Source organism: Clavelina lepadiformis, chromosome 4, assembly GCF_947623445.1.
Source record: "Clavelina lepadiformis chromosome 4, kaClaLepa1.1, whole genome shotgun sequence".
NCBI classification, from domain to species: Eukaryota; Metazoa; Chordata; class Ascidiacea; order Aplousobranchia; family Clavelinidae; genus Clavelina; species Clavelina lepadiformis.
Window position 1 is genome coordinate 9270127 of NC_135243.1, and position 26405 is coordinate 9296531.

Here is a 26405-nt window from a genome sequence, read left to right on the forward strand (position 1 = left end):
TCAATAAAATTAACATTCAGCCCTAAATCAGACTTCAAAAAAATTATCGGGTTCGGGCTTATATTTTCGAGATCTGGTTAACAATGTAAGGCCCGTTTACAACTCTATGCGCACATGTACATTTGTGTAAAGAAAGTTAAATCATACGACGCAAAAGTGATAGGATGTTAGTATGAATTCGCTCCCGAATCTGGCCCGAAATTGTTTCAAACAAAAACCAGAACCGAATTTCCCGGCACCGGCTTTCAACTCTGAGTTGAAGAGTTAGTGCCTCCTTTTTCCTGATGCTCTATAAGAACGAGCTTATTATGCTTATTATTTAATCTAGCACTGAACTTGAACCCATGTCGTCCGACGAAATGTGAAAACCCTACCCACGGAATGTTTGGGCCCGACACATCAAAATTTCAAAAACCAACTCATGGTATTTTTAAACCCAACCTAAGGAATTTCAAAACCTATTTCCGGTGGATTGCCTTCTGAATTTCTGTGGGTGGGTTCCGAAATTCCGAGGTTTGGTTCTAACATTGTATTAATTATTTCTCACCTTTGACTGTGGGGAACGAAAAATATGGTAATACACTATAACCTTGTTGTAGAATGGTCAAACAATAAATACGTTTACAAACAATCAATAAACAGGAAAAAGCGGCAAACATCTGAGGCCTTTAAACATTTCGTTCTGACATTCTGTGGTTTGGCTTTCGAAATTCTGTGGTTTAGCCATTAGGTTCCGAGTTTCATTAGTTCAGGCTTTAACATTCCGTGGGTTAGCTCTTATGCCAGCTGCAGCTTATAAATGCTGTTGAAAGAGCAAGCCACAAATAAGTTATTCACAAGCTCAAGATAAAGTTAAAAGGATATAGCACGACACGGATGTGTGACTTGCCGAGCACAGAATAACAAAGAAACAAAACCAGCGGAAGTGGAGACCAATTATTCATTTGGTTTACTATGGTTAGCCGTGATTACATTAATTTTACAACAGTTATCAAAATCCTATTAAACCATATCATTAAGTTTTTGCAGTCATAACAACGATTCGATTTCTTTAATGTTGCTTTTACATGTCCATGCAAGTGGTGGCAAATTATTGCAAATACCGTTGATACGCATTGATGCAAGAACTAACTATAAAGGAAATTTATTATTTATCAATAGGCTTGTTGTTATCAGCTTATATACAGGCTTATTTTAGATGTTACTATGATTACATTAATTATTATCATTAAATTCACCACAGTCCACAACGTAATATCCCGTCTTAATCTTCACCTTTTCTTTGTTATGGTCGATGTGCGATCCAAGTCACGAAATGCATTACCAAACAAAGCAAAAGTCTCTTATGGCAAAGAAAGGTGGAGAAGCTTGTTGCCGATTTATCAAGTGACGTTGCTTTTTGCTTGAGCAAATTTCCAGTCAGTTTTTGTATCCTATATTGTCCATTCGCCAAAGGTCCAAACCAACCAAAGATAGAGATGTGTTTTTTGTATTTGTTAAGTATAAATTATAAGTTGCTGCTTTGTTTAAAGTTGCGTTAGTTCGTTGAGGCTAAAGTATTACTTTATACTTTCGTATATTCATCCTTTGATAAAATGAAAACGCATTTACTGAAAAAGTTTTATTGTTCAGCAAAAATATTTTTCACAGCACACAAGCAAAGAGTGAGAAATGTGTATATACAAAAGAAAAAGCGTCTACTGAAAAGGCAGTCATACCTTTTAACAGGCTGTTTGCATCACGTTTGCGACACGAATTACACAAATACAAAGTTGATTTACTGTAGATGACAATGATAAGCTTTACGTTGCTATAAATTTATACCTTTCTAAAAAAATCGGTTCGAGAAGTTTTTTTTGCAACCATGCATGTTTCAGCATTGATTTAAAATTTCAACAACAAAAGACATGAATATTACAAGACGTTCGCCACAACAATTATGAAAACAGCTATGTCTACGCCTCGGAAGTGCAAGAAGATGACAGAATATTGAAAAGATATGGCTAAAAGAACTCACACAATCTATTTGTATATACAGTACAAGAGTTAGGCGGTAGAAGAAAAACTGGATTTCAATGGGCGCACTGCTTGCATTCCACTATTTGAAAATTTTGAGTCGTAATATCGATATCGGTTTGGGGACGAAAAGTATACATGGGAAAAGCTTAATAAAGCTGCAGTTCTTTTCAAACCAAACAAACTTATCATTTTTACCTGATCTCCTCATTCACGGTTATTGAATTGATCTACTTACAAGGAAAAGGAAAAAAAATAGCAAAACAAACGTTCAGAAAGTATGGCTATAAAAATCATGAAATCTTCGTTTAAAACGGGTATCACATGCCTAGAACTGAAAATGTAGCAACTTTTGGCGCGCTAAATTTTGAATTTCATCTCTATAGTTCTACGTTTTCAGGTAATTCATAGCCACAAGCCAAATTTGTAAAATAGAAGTTAAAATATGTGCGGACAGCATGGGTATAGCCTACTTTACTAAACTCAGGGTGCGAAGAAATCAGTGAAACACACAAAAAACAATTAATAATAATCATATAATTCAAAAGCAAAACTACATATATCTACAATAATTAATCTCTTAATGCAATCTGTGATTAGGCTTATTGATTAGGGGGATGACAGTTGCAGTGGAATTACCATTAATTAAAAGAAAGATTTGAACTGGGCTTGCTCCACGTTGTAAAAATAATTTGTATGTTCTAAAAAACGTTTTTGAAAATATAAGTTTCTGTTCCGTTACTTTATTGTCCAAACGAAAAACTTTATTTAAATTTATTTCCAATTTTGCAGATTTTAAAAAGCCTTAATCTTTGAAAACACAATAGAAAACATTCAACCTAAAGTTTTGTATAATATACCTCCTTCAAAAGTAAAATAATGTAAACGCAAAAAGCGTAAGATTGAAAACAGTCTTAAAACTCTCATACATTTCATAAAACTTTTTTGTAAGATATTCTTAAAAACGACAACGTTTAGGAGTATCCGACCAGGCGAGGGGTGCTTGGAAATGTCTTCCTCATTCCCATGCACTTCTCCTGATCAATGAACAAGCTGTTAGCCTTGACAGAAAGATCGTGTTCCAAAGACGCCTTGGTATGCACCAATCCTTGTAGGGTATCTTCTGCTTCACGTAAGCGTGATTTCAAAACATTGATAGTGTCGTCAATGGTCATCACTTCGCCTGCCAGTCTAAAGGGAAAAGACACATTGGAATTACGTTGGAAAGCATTTTTGATTTGGCTATAGCAAAATAAATATATTTATGTACTCATTTAGGCTATTTGACTTCGCATTAGCACATGTATTTTAGATTCTCAGATTTCGTAAATCCTCAGATGAGCTTTTTCGATATATTTCAAAATGTCTGCCCTTAATTCGAGATTAGGTTGCTGGGATATTTCAGCTGGCTAATTGTAGCTTTTGTTTTTCAAGTATTATACTTGCCTTAGTTGTGATGGATCTCTGCATAATTCAACATTTGGTCTCCTTGTTCGTTCGTCGAGACGAGTTTGAGCGACTCGCATTGGCGAATCTTTTTCAGCAATTGCCCTCTTAATATGAGCAATTGTTTGCTCGGTGGAGAACATTTCTTGCAGTGTCTAAAAAAACAAGAATATTCATTTTTACCATTCAATAACAAATCCATTTCGTGGTTCACGATTATATGATTATTTGCTTGTTTCAGCTCTTGCCTCTCACTTTAACCGACGACCCTTAAACGTGTTACTTGATGGAATAACTTACCTTAGCAAGATGCATTTGCAGCTTATTCTTTGCATCAGCCGTCTCAGCTATTCTATTTGTGAACGACACGTTGACATTGTTAAATTGCGTCCACATTTCGTTGCTGAAATGAAAAGAAATGTTTGTGTAATTTTACTATGTTAACTATACATTTAATCATCGATTATGTGCTATACAGTTTTAAATACGCAAATCTTATTTCTAACTGCAGCAGTTTGTTAGAGTAGTCTATGAAATATACAATCCATTCACTGAAAATATGTTAAAATGAACTTCAGCAATGAAAATTTGCACCGAATAGTTAGCTCATTCGGGTTGTCATACGATTTGTTTCAAACAAATATGGAATCACTGGTCTTTTATCATTTACCTGGTAATATTGAGTAGATTCTCAATATCATCTCGAAGTTTTGCAGATGCTGCTCGTTCGCTTTGAGATCGAAGAAGGTTATCATCGCTGAATTTAGCCCAAGTTTCTGGAACCGAGACGCTTAAAATGGATAAAAATAGTTGTACAACGTAGTTTCATACGGTATAGGCTGTTTACTGATTTAAAAACGGTTAAACTTACAATATACATAAAACCTGAATTCGGACCCAGTTTTCTCAAACTAATCTGGGTCTAATTTCGATTAGTGAAGACTTTTTACACGCAAATATTAAAAACTAATAAGAACTTAGAATTTTTTCTCACGTGGCGTCGACCTTTTCCACGCCCCGATGATAAGCAATGCCATCAGACGTGTTTCTCAACACATGGCATCTAGAGTCGATGCGCAGAGCACTGTACTTATCGCTGTGATCTCTTTCCAGTTCGTGCTGCGCAGCACGGTTGTTGCTGTCAAAGAAAAGTTAATCTCGTGTAGCTACTGTTTACATATATTTTGAAAATAGCCTTCATGTTAGATTTATCTAATAGAAAGGTTTTGATTTATTTAACAATTTTTTAACTCAACTTAAAGCGTAATCAAGTTGTCATTTTATTGTTAAATCAAATTTAACTTCATTTAAAGGTTTATTCAGACTGACCAATTAAGCATTTAAATTTCTTAAATTTCGTAAATCGTATTAAGACTCTTAGTAGTTCCGCAACAGTACTCGATAATTGTTCGACGTTAAGTAAAAAATACAACATTCTTATTGAGTGTATAATCTCGTACAGTTGGTGAATAGTGTTCAATGAAAACTGGCGTATGCCTAAATAGCACAAAATGTCGCTGATCCTAACGCCCTTGCTTCTTCAAGGAAAAATGATTAGTTTTGATAACATCGACCTATTAAATACTTGTTACCGAAAAAGTATTTATCTATCCGTAAAAGATTCCATTTGAAAGGGATTCCAAACCGTTTAAATGCCTCAGACAATAAGGTGTCACACGCGACAATAAAACCAACAATGGCTAGGGCCGGACAGCGTTTGTTTATTGTGATGAGCCAAAAGGTGATATTCGTTTGGCGAATTTGCTCCAGCGTGGAACAAGGAACACCTGATATCGAACAAAGAAAAAGAAAAACGAACATTCACGTCGCCTCCCAATTGAGGTTGCTATGGCGATTTCGCGAGCAGGAGGCATTTTGATATCATAATGACCTTTACGAATTATAGGTTGCAGATATGAATGTAAATTGTGGATTGATGGCGTTTTGTATAAAACCTAGCGCACAATATCACCAATGACAGAGATTTAATGCGTTTAATGTGACAAAATTTGTCAGAATTGCTCTCATGGTATATTTGCTGAGAATGTTTTCGATCAAAGGTTTTCCATTGCGGTATCATGACGTATTTAGTTGACAAGATGTTCACAATTTACCAGTCATTTCAATATTATATTTTCTCGTTTCAATGACACTTCAATACCATCTAAATCTACACCTGTCAAAAATAGTGCCTTTAAGGAAAAGTTAATTACAAGGGCATGAATTAATTATTTCTATAGTAGTTTCTTTCTCAACATTCGCAACATACATAGGTTAGAGTAATTGGGATAATTTAGTGCACGAAAGAGGTGAGATTGAAATATTAGGCAAATATTGTGTGAAATGTGGTTATACAACATGCCTTATATCCCAAAGAAAACTTGTAAAATAACTATTAGGCTATGGACGATTCTTTGATATAAATTAGTATCCCGCCATAACCACGATAAAGTGAGGCGTAGGCAATACCCAAAGCCGTAGTGATTGCAGTTGTGTTAATTATTTAATTTGTCAGACACAGGCCACATTACTTAAATTATTAATAGGGCCTATCTTTACATGTTTCTAACATATGACTCACGATAACTGTTGCACAGATTTGTCAATGTGACGTCTCATTCTTTCCTGGCAAGACTTGATGACGTCAACCTCCTGCAAAGACAAATGAGCATAAAAGATTCTTTTTTCTTGGAAAAGTACACCAGTCGACCATAGCAATGTTGTTCAATCTTGCGCAATGTAATATCAATTGGACACCAGAGCAAACATAAAATGAAATTAATTATTGATTTTCGATAGCCGATACCAGCCATTACCAATAAATAAAGATACTATAAAAAGGTGTTTTTCGTTAAGTCATAAAATCAACCGAGAACTTTCATCTGCTGAATGAACATATGTTTTTATACTTTATTTTGTTGTATATGAAACCAAATGCAGAATATTGAGTGATAAATATTTGTGTTAATATCAGCCGAAAACAGCTGTTCATCCCCACACATTTTTCATGTAAATTCGTAGCCAGCGGACGAACTGTTGATGAGTGAACAAGCATTTACGATGCGACGAGCCATGACTTATCAAAAAGTTACACAAACTCTCATGTACAACAAGATATGCTTTTGCTGAGGCGACGTAAAAAGGCATACCGTTGTCATGGAGACGAAACCACGGGACATAGTTTACTACGAAAGGTGGCAGCAGATTAGAGTGATGAAGCACCTCCTTGAGGCCATTATTCGCTTGCCCTGCTACCACTTGACAAATAAAAAAATCATTTATAGAAACCGCTGTGTCTGTACCGGCTTAGCAGACCAAAAGATAAGTACATGTAAGAGGTATTGAACTTCGCCATAACAGGCCCAGGCACGCGAAAGTGTACTGGACCGTAAGTAAGCTGCTGACAGCCGACTTGTTCATTTGATGATGTTTTCATGGCGGGGGACCGGGAACCGCTCAACTATTCTAAAAACGTCGGGACATCTAGATGGGGAGCTTATTTTGGTGTTTTACTGTATTTAAATGTCTAGACTGTTGAACAAGCAGGGTTAAAAAATTATTTCTCACCGGTTTTAAACAAAGTTTACCTTTAAAAGGTTCCTTTCCACGTCATCGTGCACAAGATCAATTCCAGCTCGTCGTTCGCGGTGGTACAAGCACTCTTGAGCAGTCTATCAATTGCAGTTATACAATTATTAAGCTGCTATCTCTAAACCATACCAGGAACTTGACATGACAAAAACTTGTTTTAAAATGGGCATTATTAACTACATAAAACATACTTACTTGAAGTGGACCTTCTGTTTCAGATAACGCTCGTTCCAACCGTTTCTTTACTTCAAGCAAAGCATTTGTCTCGGCGATTTGGTTTTCGATTTCATGCTGGATTTCCGACTTCCAGAAGGTGATATCACTGACCCTCTCGCCAAGATTTTTGCTCGTCTCCTGCTGGGTCCTGAAAGTTAGCTGATCCTTGTCCTGCACTAAGCGTGCCGTGTCCGCACGGAGACGTTCGGCACTGTTTCTCCAAGATTCCGAGGTCCTGTAGTTGGTTACATTGGACTTGAACCAGTCGTCCGGGGTATAACGAGTGAAGAGGGCGGTGCGGTTGCTGGCAGACAGGGGTGGAATTTTGTCCAGAGTCGACGGAAAGCTCCTTTGATACTTGCCGAGAGTGGGGTTAACTTGGGCGACCTTATAGTAAGTGCTGGGGCGCCATGGTAGACTGAGGGACTGGGTGAGGGCGTGGGGCGGTGCGTGGCTTTTGTAACTCGCCGTCATGGTGCTGATGGATGGGAGAAAGTTGTGTCCAACGGACTTCGGTCGGGTGTAAGTGGCAGTGAGTGTAGATCCGGCCATCTCCATCTTGACTTGTTGATCTGATCACGTTTTGTGTTCAGTATTCTAAGCAAATTTTACGAATAGAAAATGAATAAAAAATAGTTAAAACCATGCAAAAACCAACATATAAACCCAATACTTTGACAAGCAATGGCTTAAAATTGAAAGTAAAACTGAATTGAAACTCTAATTGTTGTAAAATTATTACAAGCTTTAAACCATACAAAATACGCCTCTTCATAAGTGTTTAGTTTTCTTTCTAAACCGTTCCTGCTTCTCTACGAAATTAGGTTCTCTTTTATTGTATAACACACGACAAACAGCGAAACCAACTTATCGCCGCATATTAGCTAATAGTAACAGCTATAAATCGTTGTTGCCAGCCTACATTGTAATACACTGCAACCGATTTCTAAATTAATTTTAGTGGTTTTCATTGAAGGATCGTATCTTATAAAGAATCGCAAAAATTTCATCACGCTTTCATTTATAAGTCTTCTTACAGTGAGAGACAAGATAAGCAAATGTTTGGGGATGGTTTGACTAAAATGATTTTAAGACCTTTAAAGATTCTCGGTAAATATTTGCACTCTTTTTGTTCCCCAGCCTTCTGTTTGTTGAAGTTCTCGACTTCAGGCCAACAATTGACGTTTAAAAGCCAAGTTTGCGAAAGTTGAAAAACCGCTGAGTGAGTTTACGTGATTAGACAAAAATTTCCTCGTTTGCTTGTCGGGACTAGTCAGAACAAACAGTTTAACACTCGTCACCATGTTGCCAAGGTTGCAACCGCATACCTTTAGCACAGATATGGAAGTTTGTCTTTTTGCTTCATTGGTTGTTTTAAAGTATGCATAAATCTTATAACGGAGTCATTTTCTGTTATTTGTTTAGTTTCTTTCCTAAAATGAAACATACAGTATCTGGCAATTTTGACAAAGCTGGTTGAATGTCAGTTCATTTTCAGTGGGAAGCTAACTTTCGTAAAAACGTAAAAATTTCAACGTGAAATTTTAATGTTATCCGCAATTTATTGAAGAGTGTAGGTCGTTAAGGGTGAACAGTATAGCTTAAAACTAAATAAAAAATTTACCGCACATTCACTCTACCTAGGATAGCTGAAAGTAAAAAGTTTTGAGCATGAGCTAGTAAAAAATTTCGAAATTACCCACGACTTATTGTAAATATAAATCGCAAAAATCTTGAAAAATTTGCACTTAAATTTGCTCCCACTGTATAAATACGAAAACAGCATTGCCTTGATTTGTATACCTTATTCCTATCTTTAACGTAACTGCCTAAAACTCTAAATTGTTTTACATAAAACAATTCTGGTGCAGCCTAACTTTATTGTTATCACCACATATCGACGAAAGTAAGGCTAATCCTAAACCGGGTTTAGTAATTTAACACGCTACCAAAACACAATTTGACAAAAGCAAATAATAACCAGCCGGCACCGTGTTCACAATAGACTTCCTTTTCTTAAAGTTTGCCCACACTAAGTAGATATTTGCCCGTCCTTAGCTATTGATCTAAACCCGAAACAGATGGACTGAAGCAAGTCGTAACCCTATAAGCTGGTTGCTAGTGACGCCGGTATCGAGGCACAGGCTGACATTTCTCTCTTACTATTCTCTTTTATTCTGATACTTTGGCGCGCTCCCAGGCGGTATTTTACTCCGTTGTTTTTCTCCTTCATCTGAAGGTTAATTATAAACTCTCATCCAGTCGGCGTGGTGCTCATTTACAACACCATTACTTGTCGTTTTTATATCGTGTTAGTAACCAGGCCTCTTTCAAGCCGTAAATTGTGTGCTAATGTTCTGTTTAGTACATTGGACCTACAGAACAGGCAAACAAACAAGACAGGGACATACTGCGTTACACGTACCTTGTGTACAAGGCTATCAAACCCTGTTCATAACTGCAAAAATCCAATCAATTAATTAAATTATCGATCATTGAAAAGAAAATACTCAGCCCAAGAACAAAGAAAACTGTCTGGAAAAATAACCTTTCAATGTATACATTACGATACTATAAAATTACAAAAGGTTTTTGTCCAAAGGGAATCACTGCTTCGTTGTAGTTATACCATTACATAAATTAAACCTAAAGTTAATTAAAGTGTGTGCAGTTATAACTAAAAAAAAACACTTCAAATTTTGTTAAACTAAGAAATTATTAGAAATATAATAAATACATACATATATATAAGTGCAAAATTTACGGTAGTTTTCATAAGCTGAACATGTTTTTTACGTAAGCCCATGAAATTTTAAGGTAGAAAGGCTGGGTTGCTTAAGTAGTCTGACATTTTAAGGCTTAAATTTATCCTTAATCTGATGTTTTGAAATGATCAATTGCAAAAGATTAATTATAATATAAATAATAAATTACAATTATTACCAAAATTGATGTGAAAATAGTTGGCAGACAAATATGTGTACTTGCATGAATGGAGAATGGCGTTCTTAAAGAATTGACTAGAGCACTTTTCAAAGAAATCATATAAGAACTAGACTTAACTTGACTCGATATTTGAAATGAGTCGAGTCGTTTCATTTGGATTACATTTCAGCTTTGTGTCAGAATATATCTCTTTTTGATTAATTCGAACGCATTAAACTGAGAATAAAATGAATCTGCGTACGGAACAGCCGAATATAGAAAATTTTTCAAAATCTTAAATCTGTATCTTTCTTGTTGACAGAAGCAAGTGTGACTTAGTTTTTGATATCAACTGACTCGAGTCATTTCCTTTAAAAGACCCTATTCAACTTGAGTATTAGACGGCAAATGCCTTGTCTTGCGACTCGGTTACGAAGCTGGTTTATGCCGTAACAAATAAAAACACATACAGCGTATAGGCATAGCATATTCTTGCATTGGTATAGTTTATGCCGAAGCTTAAGCAAAATGGGCGTTTCCAAATAAAACAGATACTGTACCAAGTACAGTCAAACCTCTGAACACAACATCGATCTTTTATATATTGGGCGTAACAGTTAAAGTTTCACCGCTTTAGATAGCAAAGTGTGCAAACAGAATTAACTTTTTTGAGAATATTGTTTAACTGAGATTTTCACTTACAACGAAATGTGCATTAAAAGTTCCGAATTAAAAAATATTACTCTTCCGATTGCTCCTGCGTGTGATGCAAAGGTGGTTGCAACGGAAGTTTAAACAGAAGAAAAACCCGTAGGAAAAGTTCAGTTCATGTTTTGGGCCCAATCTTTTTATTTACATAAAAAATCGAAATAAAACAACAGATAACTGTGATCAAATATTGCCTACTGTGTCGCGTATTGAAAATATGAGTGGGGTCGTTATTTACATAGACAGAAGACTCACATCACTTAAAAGTACAAGCACACCACAGACACTACCATACATATGGTAATTTCATTAAAACAGCACACGAGCTGTCAAAAGCGTAGTTTGCGTCAATACGCTATTCTTGCAAGATTATATTTATTTATATGAGTCTGCGTTTAAAATATCATTGCTTGAATAACGTCTATCATATACCAAGTTTATTCAAGAAAGGGCTACAGCCGCAATCTAGCAATGTCCGACAGTTGGCTATTGACAGTCATCAAATTCATTCTAACGCATTTCGAAGCAAGGTTAGAGTTAGACAGTCATACACGATTGCCTACAAAGTAGTATACTGTACAGTATCACTTAAAAAACTTTTACAGCAGCGATCGAAATCACCAAAAATTCACTAATGGCTACGAAATAAAGGTATTTGTAATGCAATACAACGTGAAATTATACTAACTAATTCATACTAACAGCATAGGTTGAAAATCACGAAACGTAAGACGGGCGATGTAAACTTACGGCTTAAACTTGAAATGGCAAAAGGCGCCAACGATGCAACCCCTTTGAAAATTTGTTGTTAAACGTGCTTGTGACACTTTTTATGAGCTGGACTTGTCAACATATATAAGGATATCATAGTATAATAAAAACACACACTGTAGCTTAAAAACAACAAGCTTTTAAATGCTATGGGCGGTATGGTCTACTGCTAATTGAGCAGAATAAAAAGGGTTGTCCAAAATTGCGAAAAAACGTGTTACATGCGTTTCTTATGCCGGTTCACGTAACGCCACTTCCTAACAACAAACTATAACACGATCGTACAGCTTTACCTAATGGCGGCACGCAATCGCGGCATTATTAACTATGCTGGACACACGCATAGTATAGACATGTCTGATCAATCGAGATACGGGTTACTAAGAACATTCGGGCAGCAGTTATTGTATTGGTTTAAAACCGACGCTAATTTGATGTACAAGCTCTTATGACAAGGGTCTTTTGCCATCAGAACTCGTAGGTTTCATCGACCATGGCGATGGCCCAAGCGAACTTATCACGCTGCGTCTTGTTGTATACTTTTTCTATTGGCACCGTGTATTTCTTGCACCTGCAAAATTACAGGGATTTTATTTACTTAGGAAAATAACATAAAACGTATTAGGCTTATATAATATATATAATTAAATTTAAAGGTTACAAAACCGTTTCAAACGTTATACAACACAGTTACGATAATAGCAAAGAAGGAAAAATAGCATTGAAATCCTTAGTCACACTACTTACCACGCTACTGTGATCCTTGGATCAAGATAATTAAGCTTGGACGTCCCAAGAGCGATTTCTTTGTTCTCCTCCTATAATATTGGTTTCAGTTTATCTCTGATAAGGTTTCGAAGTAAGAGTAACACAGGCATTACTGAATTACGACTTGATTGTGTCAACCTAAGCCAGATTACTTCAACTTTCTTCATTTTTAGCATGCTGTAATGAACTCAATCGGTGGATGCACTAGGTTATGTACGGTTATGAGACTTTAAACACTCCTTATAAGCATATGTGGTTGTAATTTGCACAAACCTTATCTGTGGCTTGAACTTCCAACTTCATGAGTTGCTCTTGCAGACGTTCAACTTTCTTCTTCTTCGCCTCGTAAGTTTTCCTCTTGCCTTCAGTCTTGAGATGTTTATAATCAGACTTGGCGCTCTTTAGATCTTGTTTCGCATCCAGAATGTCATTTTGTTTCTTCTCGATCTTAATTAGGCATATTTTAAAACGGTGAAAATTTGGTGGATGTAAAACCGAACTCAATGCATGTTAGAGTTAGAGAAGAATCAAAAATAAAAGTTAAGTTTCAGAGTGCCAACCTATATCTTGTTTGTTATTTTGCTTTTTGTGATAACTTATAATTTAGTGTAACTAATAATTTTCACCACTTATACAAAGTAATATAAATAAATGATGATTCATAAAAGAATTGATGACACAACAAGTAAAACCATAATTATCAAATGTTGCGTTGCTAATAAATATCGATTAATGTTAGTGGAAGTTAAAACCATGGCTGAGATTAACCTTTTCGTTCATTCTACCCATTTGCTCATTGAAGTTTTTCGGGGCGGCACGTTGATGGTTACATAGCAGTGCAACGGCTCTGTTTGCTCGATTGTAAGAAAGCAACCTCGATGCAACGTTGTCATCATCAGCTGGTGCGTAAATCACACGTTAAATATATGTTGTACTGATAAAGCCAGCTTAACGCTTAAAACAGCTTACAAAAGAAAGAGTCAACTATTATAGCAATTTACCACTACATATACCAAATTACCACGGGTAATTAATAGCGGAAAGGGAAACAAACATGACCGAATATAATTATTAACCACTGCCACAACTTTTGTATAGAACATAATAGCCTACTCATTTTTCTAGAACTGTGAGTATTGACAATGGTTTTTGCAATGTTCAGGATAATACCAATGTGTATTATCCTGAACATTCAGTTGGCAATTACGCTCAAGCCTCGGTCGCTAAAGTCCTTATACTTCTAATCTAAAGCAAGATTGTTAGTGTGTTCCCAACTTACTAACAACTTACGCTCAGTAAGCTCAAGAAGTTGATTTTGCAATGTAATCGAAGCATTATATGTTCGGAAGACCTTTGCTGTGAGTCCATCCATCAATGAATTAAGGTACTTGTTCAATGTTCCTGTCTGTATGACACAAAAATGTTAGTAGTTATCTTCAAGGAGGTGGCAATTTGATTTCAAACGAGTACGTGTCGCACTTGAAATTGTACGTTTGAGTGTTACTTGTTATATTAGTCAAAGAAACGTTTTCTGTCTAGATAGAAAATACATTACATATATGTTAATTATGTTTACATTGCTCATCCACTATGTCAGTGTTGAATTAGTTCAATGTACTTACATTCAAACGATCAAACAGATCATCTGCACCTTCTTTGTTCTCAGTAAAAAGCACAAGGTTTTTGAACACCTAAAAATAATTTCTGTAAGTATTGCATAAAGAACTTATGCAACATCATCTGAATACTCTATAGCAATCTGTATCATTTCAACTCTCAAGCAAACAATGAAAGAATTTACCTGTTTCAGCACTGGAACTTTGTTGTAATATCGGATAGAATCTTTCCCAAGGAAATCAAACTCCACAACATAATCTTTATTATCGAGGTGCTTGTGAAGTTTGATATGTTCGCATCTTAGCGAACAGCAACCAACGGTATCTGCTGATTCGCCATCTTCTTTTTCATTGCCGGCTCTCAAAGCAAGCTGTCAAAAAGAGTAAAATTGTTGGGGATTTGCATGCACAATTGTACAAACCTTCACTGGAATAACTTTTAATAGAAAAGTATCACACAGACTGAAATTTAATGGTAATTCTAGGATTTTACGAAAATCTTGTCGAGTTGGTTTTGGGATATAAGTCTAAAATAAAACATTGCCAAAATGTTGTAGTTGGGATTCTTATTACACGATTCAAATAACTCCGGCATTGGAATTAAATGACTTAACTATAATATGAAAACTTTTATTTATAAGTTTAATTGTTTGCGATTACCCATTCCATTTATCAAGTTATTATTCATACCAGGAAGTATGTTATGTCATATTATCATTAAAATTAGCAAAGTATTCCTTGTAATCAATATATTACATATCAACAAGGTAGAAATTGTAGTAGTCCTTGAGGTGTGGGTCAAATTTTACCTTGTCAATGAAGTAAAGTGCAACAGCTCTTTGCCTTATCATCATCTCAGCACTTTTCAGGTCTCTCATATAATCTTCTTGAATGCGATCGACGCAGGATTTCAAGTTGCGTGCGGTTTCATATTTCTGCCAATCTTTTTCACCCTATGTTAAAGCATAACTGTAGATAGCATTGATTATACAAAAACACAAAAGCTGTCGCTATGAAACGAGCAACAGCCAATACAGACCGTTCATAACTGTGTTTATAATAAATTTTACAATCAACTGTCACAAATATATCGCTATCACCATGATGTGCTTTGCTGTTATATGCAGTTACGTGAAACACTACTGTATATGTATGGCAGTCATGACAATACTGTTTGTGGTTACCTTTACTCTTGAGCTGGGATTCAACATAATGTACTTGTTCTGCCCCTGCACATTTTCTGTCCATGATACCAGCCACGTAACAGTGTTGTCATGACGAACCTCTTTCCATTTATGCCCTGGTGGGGGCCGGGGGATCTTTGAGTCTCTGGAAAGACCACGAATATTTGGTACATGATTATAACTTCTTTGGCTTCCAGCATTGACACTGCACAATGGTTCATTAGCACAGTACCAGTAACATACAACAACAACACTCCTGTTTAGTATGAGTAGTAAAAGTGAGCAGAAAACGACAGCTGGGAGTAAAATCACTTTTTGATGAACTCTTATTAACTATAAACATAAAAAGTAAACTATTGCAGTACTTGCTACAGTTAATCGTGACGTTTTCTGGTATGATCCTTTTCTTTAATTTTCCCATTTTTGGATGGTTTCCTCTGCCTCTAAATAAACCGGGAGGTTCTAGTTTAAAATTCCCTATTTTTTCTCTATGACCGTCCCAACTGCAAAAGCCATATTCTTCTATAAGTGCCTCATTCTTTTTCTTTTCCTCCTAAATTAAAATGTAGTAAAATTACAAGCTAATGCACAGTGCTGTAACCAAGTCATTTTTTTAAGACTCAAGTCAAGTCAAGTTAAAATATAATGCAAGCCAAGTAAAGTGATGCCATTGGCTATACCTTTAACCGATCGTTCGCATCGAAATCAAATGTCGGTAATTCAGTTGATCAATAAATTAACATCTAAGATTTAATGACTTGCTAAGTTACATTCCGAGACACGGGTCAAGTCAAGTCATTTCAAGCATTGACTCGAGTAAAGTCAAGTAAATTAAAAACATGACTCGAGTCATTACAACACTGCTAATGCATGGTAAAAGCAATTGGAATGTAACATGCAGTTTTCGGAACAATATTAAAGACAGGAAACCGTAATAATTTTTTTCCCATAATTTATTTAAGTTCTATTTTTAAGCTACACAACTGAGGTGGATTAAATCAATGAGTGAACATGTATGAAACCGACCTGTTTCTCTTCTTTTGAACGCGCCTTCCTCTCCTCCGATTTCATTTGAAAATAGTTGAAAACTGAACTGAAGTCACATTTTCCTAGGTCTGTTATTGTAGTTTTTTCTGTCTTGCTCATTGTCTGGTTTACAGTGATAAAAATAAATTAGAATATGTAAGTATGTTAAACCAAATATATTTATCAGTTATCACTAATAATAAAATCCATAAATAGCATACAACATCCATAAATACTGCAACAACTACTAAAGTGCAAAAAGGAAACTTCCAAAATGTCGGCTATGATGGTTTCCTCAAATAATTGCTAATACATTTTACCCAAGTTAGCACTGGATTTACTAATTTACCTTTCTCCAATCACTAAAGAAATTTTTGTTAAAATCTTTTTTTGATGTATAATCATGATTTAGCATTTTTGCATAGAATGTCATTACTTCTTCCGATTCAGGTTGAAGCTTCATCACTTCACCTGTGAAAAAATATTAGTTTCTGTTTTGTTTTTTTTTCACTTACAACATACACCACATTATTTCCTGGAAAAAATTAATCCTGATGTAGGGAAAATGTAGAAAATAATTTTCTAAACATCATCTTACCATCATATTTAAAGTGTATATTATGAGGTAGGGGCTCATATGGAGGAGCAAAAACTGGGCCTTTATGTTCTAGAAATTTCCATTTTACCCCACTGTCCTTGCCCTGGTCTGCCTCTTCCCACCATTTCCACTTTTCAGCTGGATCCTCTTTTTTCACTTTCTGAACATGGAACAAAATAAAATAGTATTGAATGAAGCTAAATATGAACAAAAGTATGGTAAATAATTTTTTTGACTTTCACATACTGCAGTTTTACAGCTTGAAATAGTAGCAATGCAATTTCACTAAAATAATAACTTAAAGTAATTTTTGTAATTATTATAAATAGTTTACACCTACTAATTCATGTATATATATTTTTTCGTTTGTGTTAATTATTCTTTTTTACAGAATAAACATTGATGCTATATTTTTGTTTGAACAGTTTCATTTAATATCTTTATAAATTTAACAACCACAACACCTTTGCCTTAATTGGGGAACCTTCCGGATCTGGCTTTATTGATCTTTTCTGAAATAAATTTAACAATAATATATATGCATTCTACAAAAAGGTTTTCAACTCAGTTTCACTTAATTCAAAATTGCCTATTAAAAAAGATGGATACGTTTATGGTCCCTAGGGCGTAAATAACACTCGTTATTTCGAAATTAATCAAAAATTCATTCACATTCATCCACTCACTTCCCCTTCAGCATGCCGCTTCTTTGCCTTTTTCTTTGCCCTAAAATTCCAGTAAATTATAAATTACTGCAATTTAATGAAAGCATTTGTTCTTAATGAAACATAAACATAGTAAAACTAAATATATACTGTATATTATAAAATTATTGCATTAAAAATAAGTGTGCCGGGTAAGCTTTGTTTGGGGTATATACATTTTATAACATATAAATGTAACAATAAAATGTTAGAAAGAAGTTTCCTACAATGACTCTGCGCAAGAAATAATCAACTACAAACAAACAAAATTACTTGTTTCTCAAAAATACAATTTATTGTGACATGGAAAATTATTCAATAATTAAGAAAAAAAAGTTTTTTCATCATTTTTATACCTTTCCCCTGGCTCTGCATCAAAATGTCGTTTTTCTGCCTTGGGCTAAAAAAAGCAAATAACATTTGTATATATTTTTAGTTAATAAAAATGAATTTCGTAACAAAACCTTGGTAAAATGAGCAGAGTTCAGTAGTTATCTCACCGATGACAACGTTGACTTTTCCTTCTTCACCCGAACAGCGCTGTGAAAATAATGAAGGGATTGAGTCGAGTACCGAGAAAACATGAAGTTTCCAAGATGAAATAATGAGTGATATATCTTATTCAGCATTGTAGAAGACCAACTTTTGACGTAAGTCACTGTTCTGTACTCACGACGAATGCAATAATCCACTGCTCTTTATAATGAGGCTATTGCTTTTACACTATGTATTAACTGGGACAAGAATGAAGTAAAAGAAATGTATCTAGACATTGTAGATTTACCACAACAGTTTTCAGAGCTATCAATGACCCCCTTTTACCAAATGCAAATTGGTCGAGATTTGTTCACAAATTCTTTGAAAAATCATTTAACACTAGATTTACCGGTGCGATCATTTTGACCGTTTTTGATTTTTAATCGTTTATATCTCTGCTTAGGTAACTGTTAGAATATTGAAACTTCCTGACTTTTCCAAAGTCTTAGTCCCCTTCTAGCATGTAAATTTTTATTACATTACAATAAGCACAGTGGGGGATGGGAAGCGATTTACCTTAAATTACCGCCAACGGTCATTTTGACCGTAAATCAACTTCTAATTCCTCCACGATTAAAATTGCCTTTACCGCCTACCAGTAAGTGAACTGAAAGCTTTTATCTCCTTGCTGTACGTGCAAGGAGCATTGTGTGGAAAGAACTGACCAGTCCTTGAATTTTGGGATAAAAATTGGGGAGTACCCTTTTTCCAGCAACGATGGGCTGAAATCGCTTTTACGAAATCATGAGATTTCTTCGATTTGAGATGCAGAGAACAAGACTGTCTTGACTCCAAACGGATAAATTTGCTTTGATTTCTGATTGGCTCCGCATATCCGCATTCTGATTTGCTGATTATTTGGAATAAGTTTGTTGAAAACTGTATCAACTGCTACAAACCAAGAGAAAATATCACAGCGGACGAACAATTATTCCCAACTGAAGCCTGCTGCAGATTTACATAGTCATATTTACATTTACCAACAAGCCGGACAAATTCATTACCAAATTTTGGCTAGTTGTTTATGTAGATTCCAAATATATACTGAACGCAAGAAAACAAACCACAGACGCAAAGCGTGTCTGAGAGTGTGGTAATGAAGGTATTGAGCCATACTTGGGAAAAGGAAGAAACGCCAGAACTGACAACTTTTTTCACCTCGACACGGAGCTCCGGAAAAAAAGACGTCACTTGTCGGGACCCTGAACAAAATCCGAAAAGAAATTCCGCCACTGGTAAAAACTTTACAGCAGAGTAGATATTCCAGCAAGCTCTTGCAAAAGAAAAACGACAACAACCAAACCTCAGCCTTGACAGTTTACCAGTGCAAACAAAAGAAGAACGTTTGTATTCTTAGCACACTTCACACATCTGTTATGGTCGACACAACAACAAAAAAGAAACCGGAAACTGTTACATTCTACAACAAAACTAAATGCGGTGTTGATGTTGCTGACCAGATGGCATGACAATACACAGTGAAGGCAGGTACATGGCGGTGGACGTTAGCTGTCTTTCACAATATGTTGGATCTTGCTTGTATCAACGCCTATGTTTTGTACAAGAAGAAAACTGGAGATAGTATCTCGAGAAGGAAGTTTATGTTTCAGCTCGCTACTAAACTAAGACAAGCTCATGTTCATGGAACGACAGCTCCACCAGCCACAGTTTTTCCCCCGCTATCCAACAATTTTAATCAAAATTTGATGGTTGACGGAAGCAGAAAGCAATGTCAAATTAATGTAAACTGGATGCTGTAGATTAGTTTGTGGAAAGTGTTCAAGTTGTGTGAAAGTTGAATGTGGGGATTGTGCTGAGCGCTGCTAATTTCTTTGTTCTTGTACGCTTTTGAATAGGTGCTTGTGGTCCACGTAACAAGCAGTATGATGAAAAATAACTGTTTGTTGTTTATAGCTTATTTTAAAGTTAATTGTTTTTCATTCAATTTTAGTTGTAAATACAACAAAAAATTTCCTCTACGCAGCTAAAAAGCAGGTTGAAGGCCTACAATGCAATTCGGAGACAGGGCCTATGCAGTATATTTCTGGACATGATATTATAATGGAGCCTACAGCGTATCAAACTCACACTTACAAAGATTTCAGTCTTTCAAAAGTTAAAAGAAACTTGTAGCATAAAATAAAGTTAAATTATTAAGAATTTTTTTTCTTTATTGAACAAACGGTCATTTTGACCGCTAGCGGTAATTCTAGTTAGGTACACAACGAGGTAATTCTAGTGTTAAACATGTTTATCGCAGGTTTTGGTGGGGAAAAAAAGTTAATGATGTAAAATCAAATTGGCATGAAATCCAGACCATATTTCTTTTGTATACTCGTATGAAGCATCGCATGACATTACAACATCAAAAAAAATTATTGTAAAAAAGTAGGCTGTTTACTAAAATCGGAATTCTGCGTAGATGAACACAACTTTCGTCACAACCAAATACAACAGTAAGTTAAACAATCCAGCTTGATACATACAAATCCACTTACTCTCCAGTGTGATTGATACTTTCCCGATGCTCATGCTTGATCTTGATTGGGCGTCCATCAGGACCGATTTTAGGTTTGCCATCTGGACCCAAGATATATTTCTTTTTATGTTTGTGCTACAAAACAGGACGAAAACTTTAGCAGTTTTAGTGGAAAATATAATATAAAGCAGTTGAAATTTATATAAATTTACTTAAAGCCAAAGGTAACAACCTTAACATCAGTTAATTTATTTTCAAAGCATGGATATAGAAACAAAACAGTATATATATAACCAAAATACTTTAACATATACAAACTATATACTTTTGTATCGAAATCTTTGAACAGACTGTAAAACTATTGCTTATTTGAATCAATACAACAGCTTGCGGAAACCATATCGGCGGATAACGATATGAACTGAATCTACGCAATGTGGTAATATTCAGTAGAACCTTTCCGAGTTACTGTCAGGGTGGCAAGATATTTTTCATCGCCGATACTTAACAATGGAAATTGTTGACCAACTTTGATTCTTTTTTTAAATTACAAGTGTTCTGCTCATTGGATTGCAAAGATTTCGCTCAAGTGAGTAGCATATGAATTCCTTTGTGTGATCAAAAAAAAAGACATGATGCTGAATTCTCACTTTACAGCAGTTTGAATCCTACACACTGGACTTGTTTGATATGAAGTCATGTTACATGGTTAGTGTAGCATGCGACGTAAAATGCTTAAGAGTTTGAGTGGGAAAGTGGGTCAACAAATTCCATTGTTAAGCATAGGCAATGGTAAAAAAACTTGCCACGAAAAAGAATAGCGGCAGTAACTCGGTCTATTAGCCGTTTTGATCAATAAAACCCATGTGCCTGACTGCAGAGCATGGCAGTTTTCGCCGAGATTTCGAAGGTGCAGAAGCAAAACTTTGGTGTGAACCGCAACTCGTGGCCCAAGTGCATCCGGCGTTTGTAGGCCAGGTGCAGCATTTTATAATAGAAAACAGAAAAGGGGAGTTTTTTCAGAGAGATGTCTTTTCTCCCGGTGGGCAATACCGATGCGGTCAAGAAATCTTGGGTCTGTGCTCCTGCCATACTCTGCAGTCCGGCACATTTGAAACCAATACAGTGACTCCTATGGTACCTTGTGATGCTTTTCTTTGTGAGATGAAATTCCATTATGTGATGAATTCATTTCCATTTTGGTGAAGTTTAAGTGAAATGAAGTTGGGCTAGTATGGTACAATAGAAACAAAGCTAAATTTTTCAGCAAAAACATACATTTTGATCGTGATAAACATGCAGCACTTACCTATGACACAACACAACATGGCCTTAACTAGAAAATGCTCTATTGACATTATTAACAAAACTACCCGACAACCAATTTGAATATTTTGCTTTTCTTCCTTGTGTATTTGTATAATGGTGGTCCGGTTCTAATGTATAAGTGCACAACCAGAAAACCTCACGGTTTGAGCAGCTGGGGTCTAATTTTCAAAGGCATCATGTGGTTGAGCACTTGTATACTAGACCCGACAGTACAAGGGTAATTGACTAGCCTAATATCAGTGCCATAAAAAAGTTTTAAGTACTAGCCATAAACACTCCGAAAACTTGGCTACAAGGTATATTAAACGTCAACTTCTTACCAGTAAAGAATCCTTAGTAGTTGATTTAGATATACCAAACGTGGTACGAATTTATGGACATCCCAACACAACAGACTTTAAATGAGTTCCGAAACGTAACCTACCGTTAGCTCAACAAACTGAAAGCTTCGCAAAGATTAAGTCCAAGAATAGACGTTTGCGCATGCGCAGGCACTTCATTTTTTCACTGCATTGACTCGAGGTTTCCTTTCAACAAGTGGGATTTCACAAAGCCGTCTCCAGCACGTGGCGTTGATGGTATGAAGGATATTGGTTAAACCTATCCAATTATTGCAGTAAAATAAAAAGTGTGTTTTTGTTATACTTTGATAATTTTTTTCAGCCCGTGTATAGAAGCACATACTCAGAGGACTTAAAATGCTTTTATTTCACAGTTAACTTTTCAACAATACCTCTGCTTGTGATGCAATAATGGCTTCAGTAAAGTAATACCTTGCAAACTTTTATATTTTAGATTAATTGTTCATCACGCTTACGTACAAGCCAAATTTAAGGCTGTGTGAGTAAATGATCTAGATGTTATACAACTTAGAGGTAGATTTTATAGAGATGATGTAGATGTTATACTACTGAGAGGCTTACACTCTGCTGTTTATTGTTGCTTACCTGTACCAACTTTATGGTGCATGCGATTTCGAAGAGTGTTTTTTTATGGCGCTCTTCATCAATTACTTTATTAAAGTTGATGGTGGCTGAACTGTGTTAACCCAAGTTTATTGCAAAATAAAAAACAAGATATAAATTGGCACTCTGAAGGCTAACTTCGTTTTTGGTTTTCCTACACGAGCTTTCGCAAGCATAGCTTGCTTCTTCAGGTGTATTACGAAAATGACAGCATTCAAAAATAAAGTAGGCTGCTTTATTAAAATGCATCATATTTTACAGTATCAAGTTAATTACGGTCTTTTAAGCGTCCTTAAACTAGGCCCACTTGGTAAACAATCTCTAAAATTGTTGATTTTTTCATCTTGCGTAATAATCGCGCCGTTAAACGTAGCGACTACCCAGGAATCGTGTGCTGTGACGTCATCCACACATATTGCGCAAGAAAACGCGGTTTCGTGTGAACGGGGAAGCGGGGATATCAGTTGCCTTATGGACCTTAGAAAGTAGTGTTGAAGTGGGAGGTTAGTGTAGAAGGTCGGGGAGGAGTACACTTGTATTGCCGATTTAACTATTCATGCATATAACGAATAGGTACTGTATACAACCATTGTATCTGTTCGTTTTTACTTCATTTAAGTGGTGCTGGGAACCGAGAACAGGTTTTCTCTAGCCTAACAGTTTAGAGAACGTTCAGACTGTTTGGGGCAGTACTGACAGTAGCAAGCATGATACTGTTACAATACTTATAAACTTGAGAAAGGATAAAATAACTGTGGTCAGCCAAACATTACGACAGTAACGGAAAGAACGACGTTTGATGTCGTTGTGTTGAATGAAACTTTACAGACACTGTGGTGCTATTACATTTCCCAAACCGAAGGTCTCGAAGTACATTGTATCGTGCTTGACTTCGAAGTACTAGTATCACTGACATGAAAGACTTTTTGTAAAATACTGGTACACTATTCACGGAACTGCCTTCAAATATTTCAGATTTTCACTGGAGCGTCTGACATATATCAGCACAGGCTTAATCTGATAATGGCTAAATGGTCAAGTATTTTACATCATTTCAAAGTAACGGCATACAAGTGTATAGGCTTCAACGAAATTAAAACATTAGGTTTTATTCTTTATCATACAAACCATATCATTGATGAGATGAATAGACACAGACTTAAATGATTGGTATATAACTGTGGGATTAGATAAAACAATAATACAAATTTATATCCAGTTGATGCTGTTTATTTCACTTGCACTGGATTGTTAACACATCTAGATTAGTAATTCATTGTTTTATTCTCTTATCCCACTGCTTCCGATCGTTCCTTCAAAACAGTTAACATTTTATTATTGCAAATATGGTTGTTGTTGTAACGGAACCCAAGGTCTTGTTCCTGTTTAAAGTCAGCTTGTGCAAAACAATAAAATAAAAGCGGCAGCTCAATCAATCATATTTTTTGTCAAAAGCGGTGGGGACAGTAGAATCAAGTCAATTGTTAACAGCATGCGCTATTGAACAAGAAAAAGAGACAAAATCGAAAAGGCTTTAAAACTTGCACAAAAATAATTCAGAAAAAATGCTGGTAACAACTATCATGACCACTAAACTCACAAAACCTAATTTACAAAAGTCAAGTTAAGCAAACAAGCACGTGATGTGTTCAAGCAACAAATGGTTGACAAATTACTTTGGAATATATGATGATAATACTGTTAATAACACATGACTATCTTATTCAAGATGTATTGCTATATAACATCATATGTTTTGTTGAAATAGGTTGTTAAGTTGCTAACTAAAAAAGTTGCTGTGCATAAGGTTAATTTTTGCGTCTTATCTTTTAGTTTATGTAGATTGATTTTTGTGCAAAAATATGACGTAATAACATATTAAATTATTAATGTTTATAAGAATAAAAACAATTCAGTCATAAACAATGATTGACTTTGTTTGTTTATTGTTACGGTTAATCTGCATTTTGTAAACAAAGATCATAAGTAGAAAAAAGAACGTTTTGTCATACCGGTACTGAAATGAATCCAAAATTTTGAATTCTGGAACTAAATTATCCAAGATACAATTTTTGTCCTGTATTAATAGTTGCTTTTTAGGAAAAAGCACCCGTAAAACGATAATTGTATTGAATTATCTGGGTAGTATATTGCGGAACATATGAATGTGTTCATAATTATAATGTAAGAGCAAGCTCCATGTTACCAGTGCGTTTAATTTAAGACATTTTGTTATGAGAGCCATACTGACAGTAATTGTTGACCACTGACGTAAGTAAAATGCTGTCTGCAAAGATTTAATTAGAGGCTGTTACATGGCAACTTATGTTATTCTAATGCCACACCATTCCAGTAGGTTCCATATTGTACTCTGGCACTTGTATTTAGCTGTCACTTTATGTTAAGCGTTTATTACAAGCGTTTTATGATGTTTTACATTGATTATATGTTTCCGTCTAATTAAGTATGCTTTAGACATTGCTGTTTGGACAAAAAAAGATGGTACATAGTATATACAACTAATGGTAATGTCATTATTAAGACGATTTCTAATTTTATTGCCAACATAACCAACTGCTGAGAACGCACGTTCGGCCTCAACTGATGTAAGTTTCATGGTTTTCAGGGCTCCATACAGTTTTTAGTTACATAACTTTAAATAGTTAGTACGTTAGCTCCATATATTAGTTTTGCAGTATGAAAAGTTTTGCCAGACTTCAGACTTTCTCTGTGAACTTCTATCCTCAAAATTTGATACTTTGATTAAAATTTGCCAGAACCAGCATATGGATACAGTTTGACTAAAATCTGATACACAAGGTCCAAGCCCGTGCGATAAAAGCGATTATTCAGCCATTGTTACCCAATAGGTCGCATGACAATACTATGAAAACACTTTGTGCCGAATGTAAGTGGCCAGCTACTGTGAAACTGTTTTCAACAAATTTAATCCACATATCAAGCAGTATTGAACTGCCAAATCATTAACTCAGAATTCTTGGGATTTCAAGACAAAAAGTTCTAAAATCTATATATAAGATGGTTAAAATCCTTTATAAAATGGCTAAAATCCCAGGGAATTGGGAGTAGGATTTCCCGGGGTCCCAACCCTAGACCTAATTTGACATGAACGTAACATTTCAACAGTTGCGTATACAGGATGACATTAATGTATGTGTTTTGTGGTTTGAAAAGTAAAAGGCAATGGTTGGTTAATTTTCAAATCTGAGAAGCATTTATGTGACGTCCTTTGCAAATTCGTATCTCTGCTCCCACTAAGAACGCTGAAATATTGACATCCTTTAACTGCCCATTTTTATTCCAATCATGCCTGTTTTGCTAATATCGCTTAAAGAGGTGTGGCCAACTCACACCCCTAATGGTGATAAGGGTTTTCAAGTTATATAGTACTGACCTGTGTAAACTTTGCGATTGTGGTACGTCTTAAATCGTAGCAGCAGTTGTGTTTAATTTAATTTTCAGACTTTAGGCAATCTTTATCATACTGCTTAGCATTTTCACTTAC

General features: G+C 35.5%; 2 protein-coding genes across 3 annotated transcripts; both read right to left on the reverse strand.

Moving 5' to 3' along the window:
- Positions 1-1606: 1606 nt before the first annotated feature.
- On the reverse strand, positions 1607-7884 carry LOC143452852 (tektin-3-like). The gene is made up of 8 exons (XM_076953990.1): positions 7249-7884; positions 7050-7133; positions 6044-6114; positions 4457-4600; positions 4133-4252; positions 3763-3865; positions 3463-3617; positions 1607-3207 (listed from the first exon to the last, which is right to left on the reverse strand). The coding sequence occupies exons 1-8, from the start codon at positions 7825-7827 to the stop codon at positions 2991-2993; spliced, it is 1473 nt and encodes a 490-aa protein (XP_076810105.1). The 5' UTR covers positions 7828-7884; the 3' UTR covers positions 1607-2990.
- A 3141-nt stretch (positions 7885-11025) lies between these two features.
- On the reverse strand, positions 11026-22569 carry LOC143451764 (DNA topoisomerase I, mitochondrial-like). Of its 2 annotated transcripts, none has more exons than XM_076952490.1 (20): positions 22339-22569; positions 21727-21814; positions 20605-20720; positions 18070-18109; positions 17926-17969; positions 17552-17591; positions 17330-17377; positions 16866-17025; positions 16617-16738; positions 16268-16390; positions 15607-15794; positions 15242-15386; positions 14867-15010; positions 14243-14428; positions 14064-14132; positions 13732-13846; positions 13210-13340; positions 12715-12888; positions 12421-12491; positions 11026-12244 (listed from the first exon to the last, which is right to left on the reverse strand). In XM_076952490.1, the coding sequence occupies exons 2-20, from the start codon at positions 21781-21783 to the stop codon at positions 12142-12144; spliced, it is 2076 nt and encodes a 691-aa protein (XP_076808605.1). In that variant the 5' UTR covers positions 21784-21814; positions 22339-22569; the 3' UTR covers positions 11026-12141. The 2 variants fall into 2 exon arrangements, with proteins under 2 accessions (XP_076808605.1, XP_076808604.1); XM_076952489.1 differs by having other exon boundaries at positions 22235-22568.
- Positions 22570-26405: the final 3836 nt, after the last annotated feature.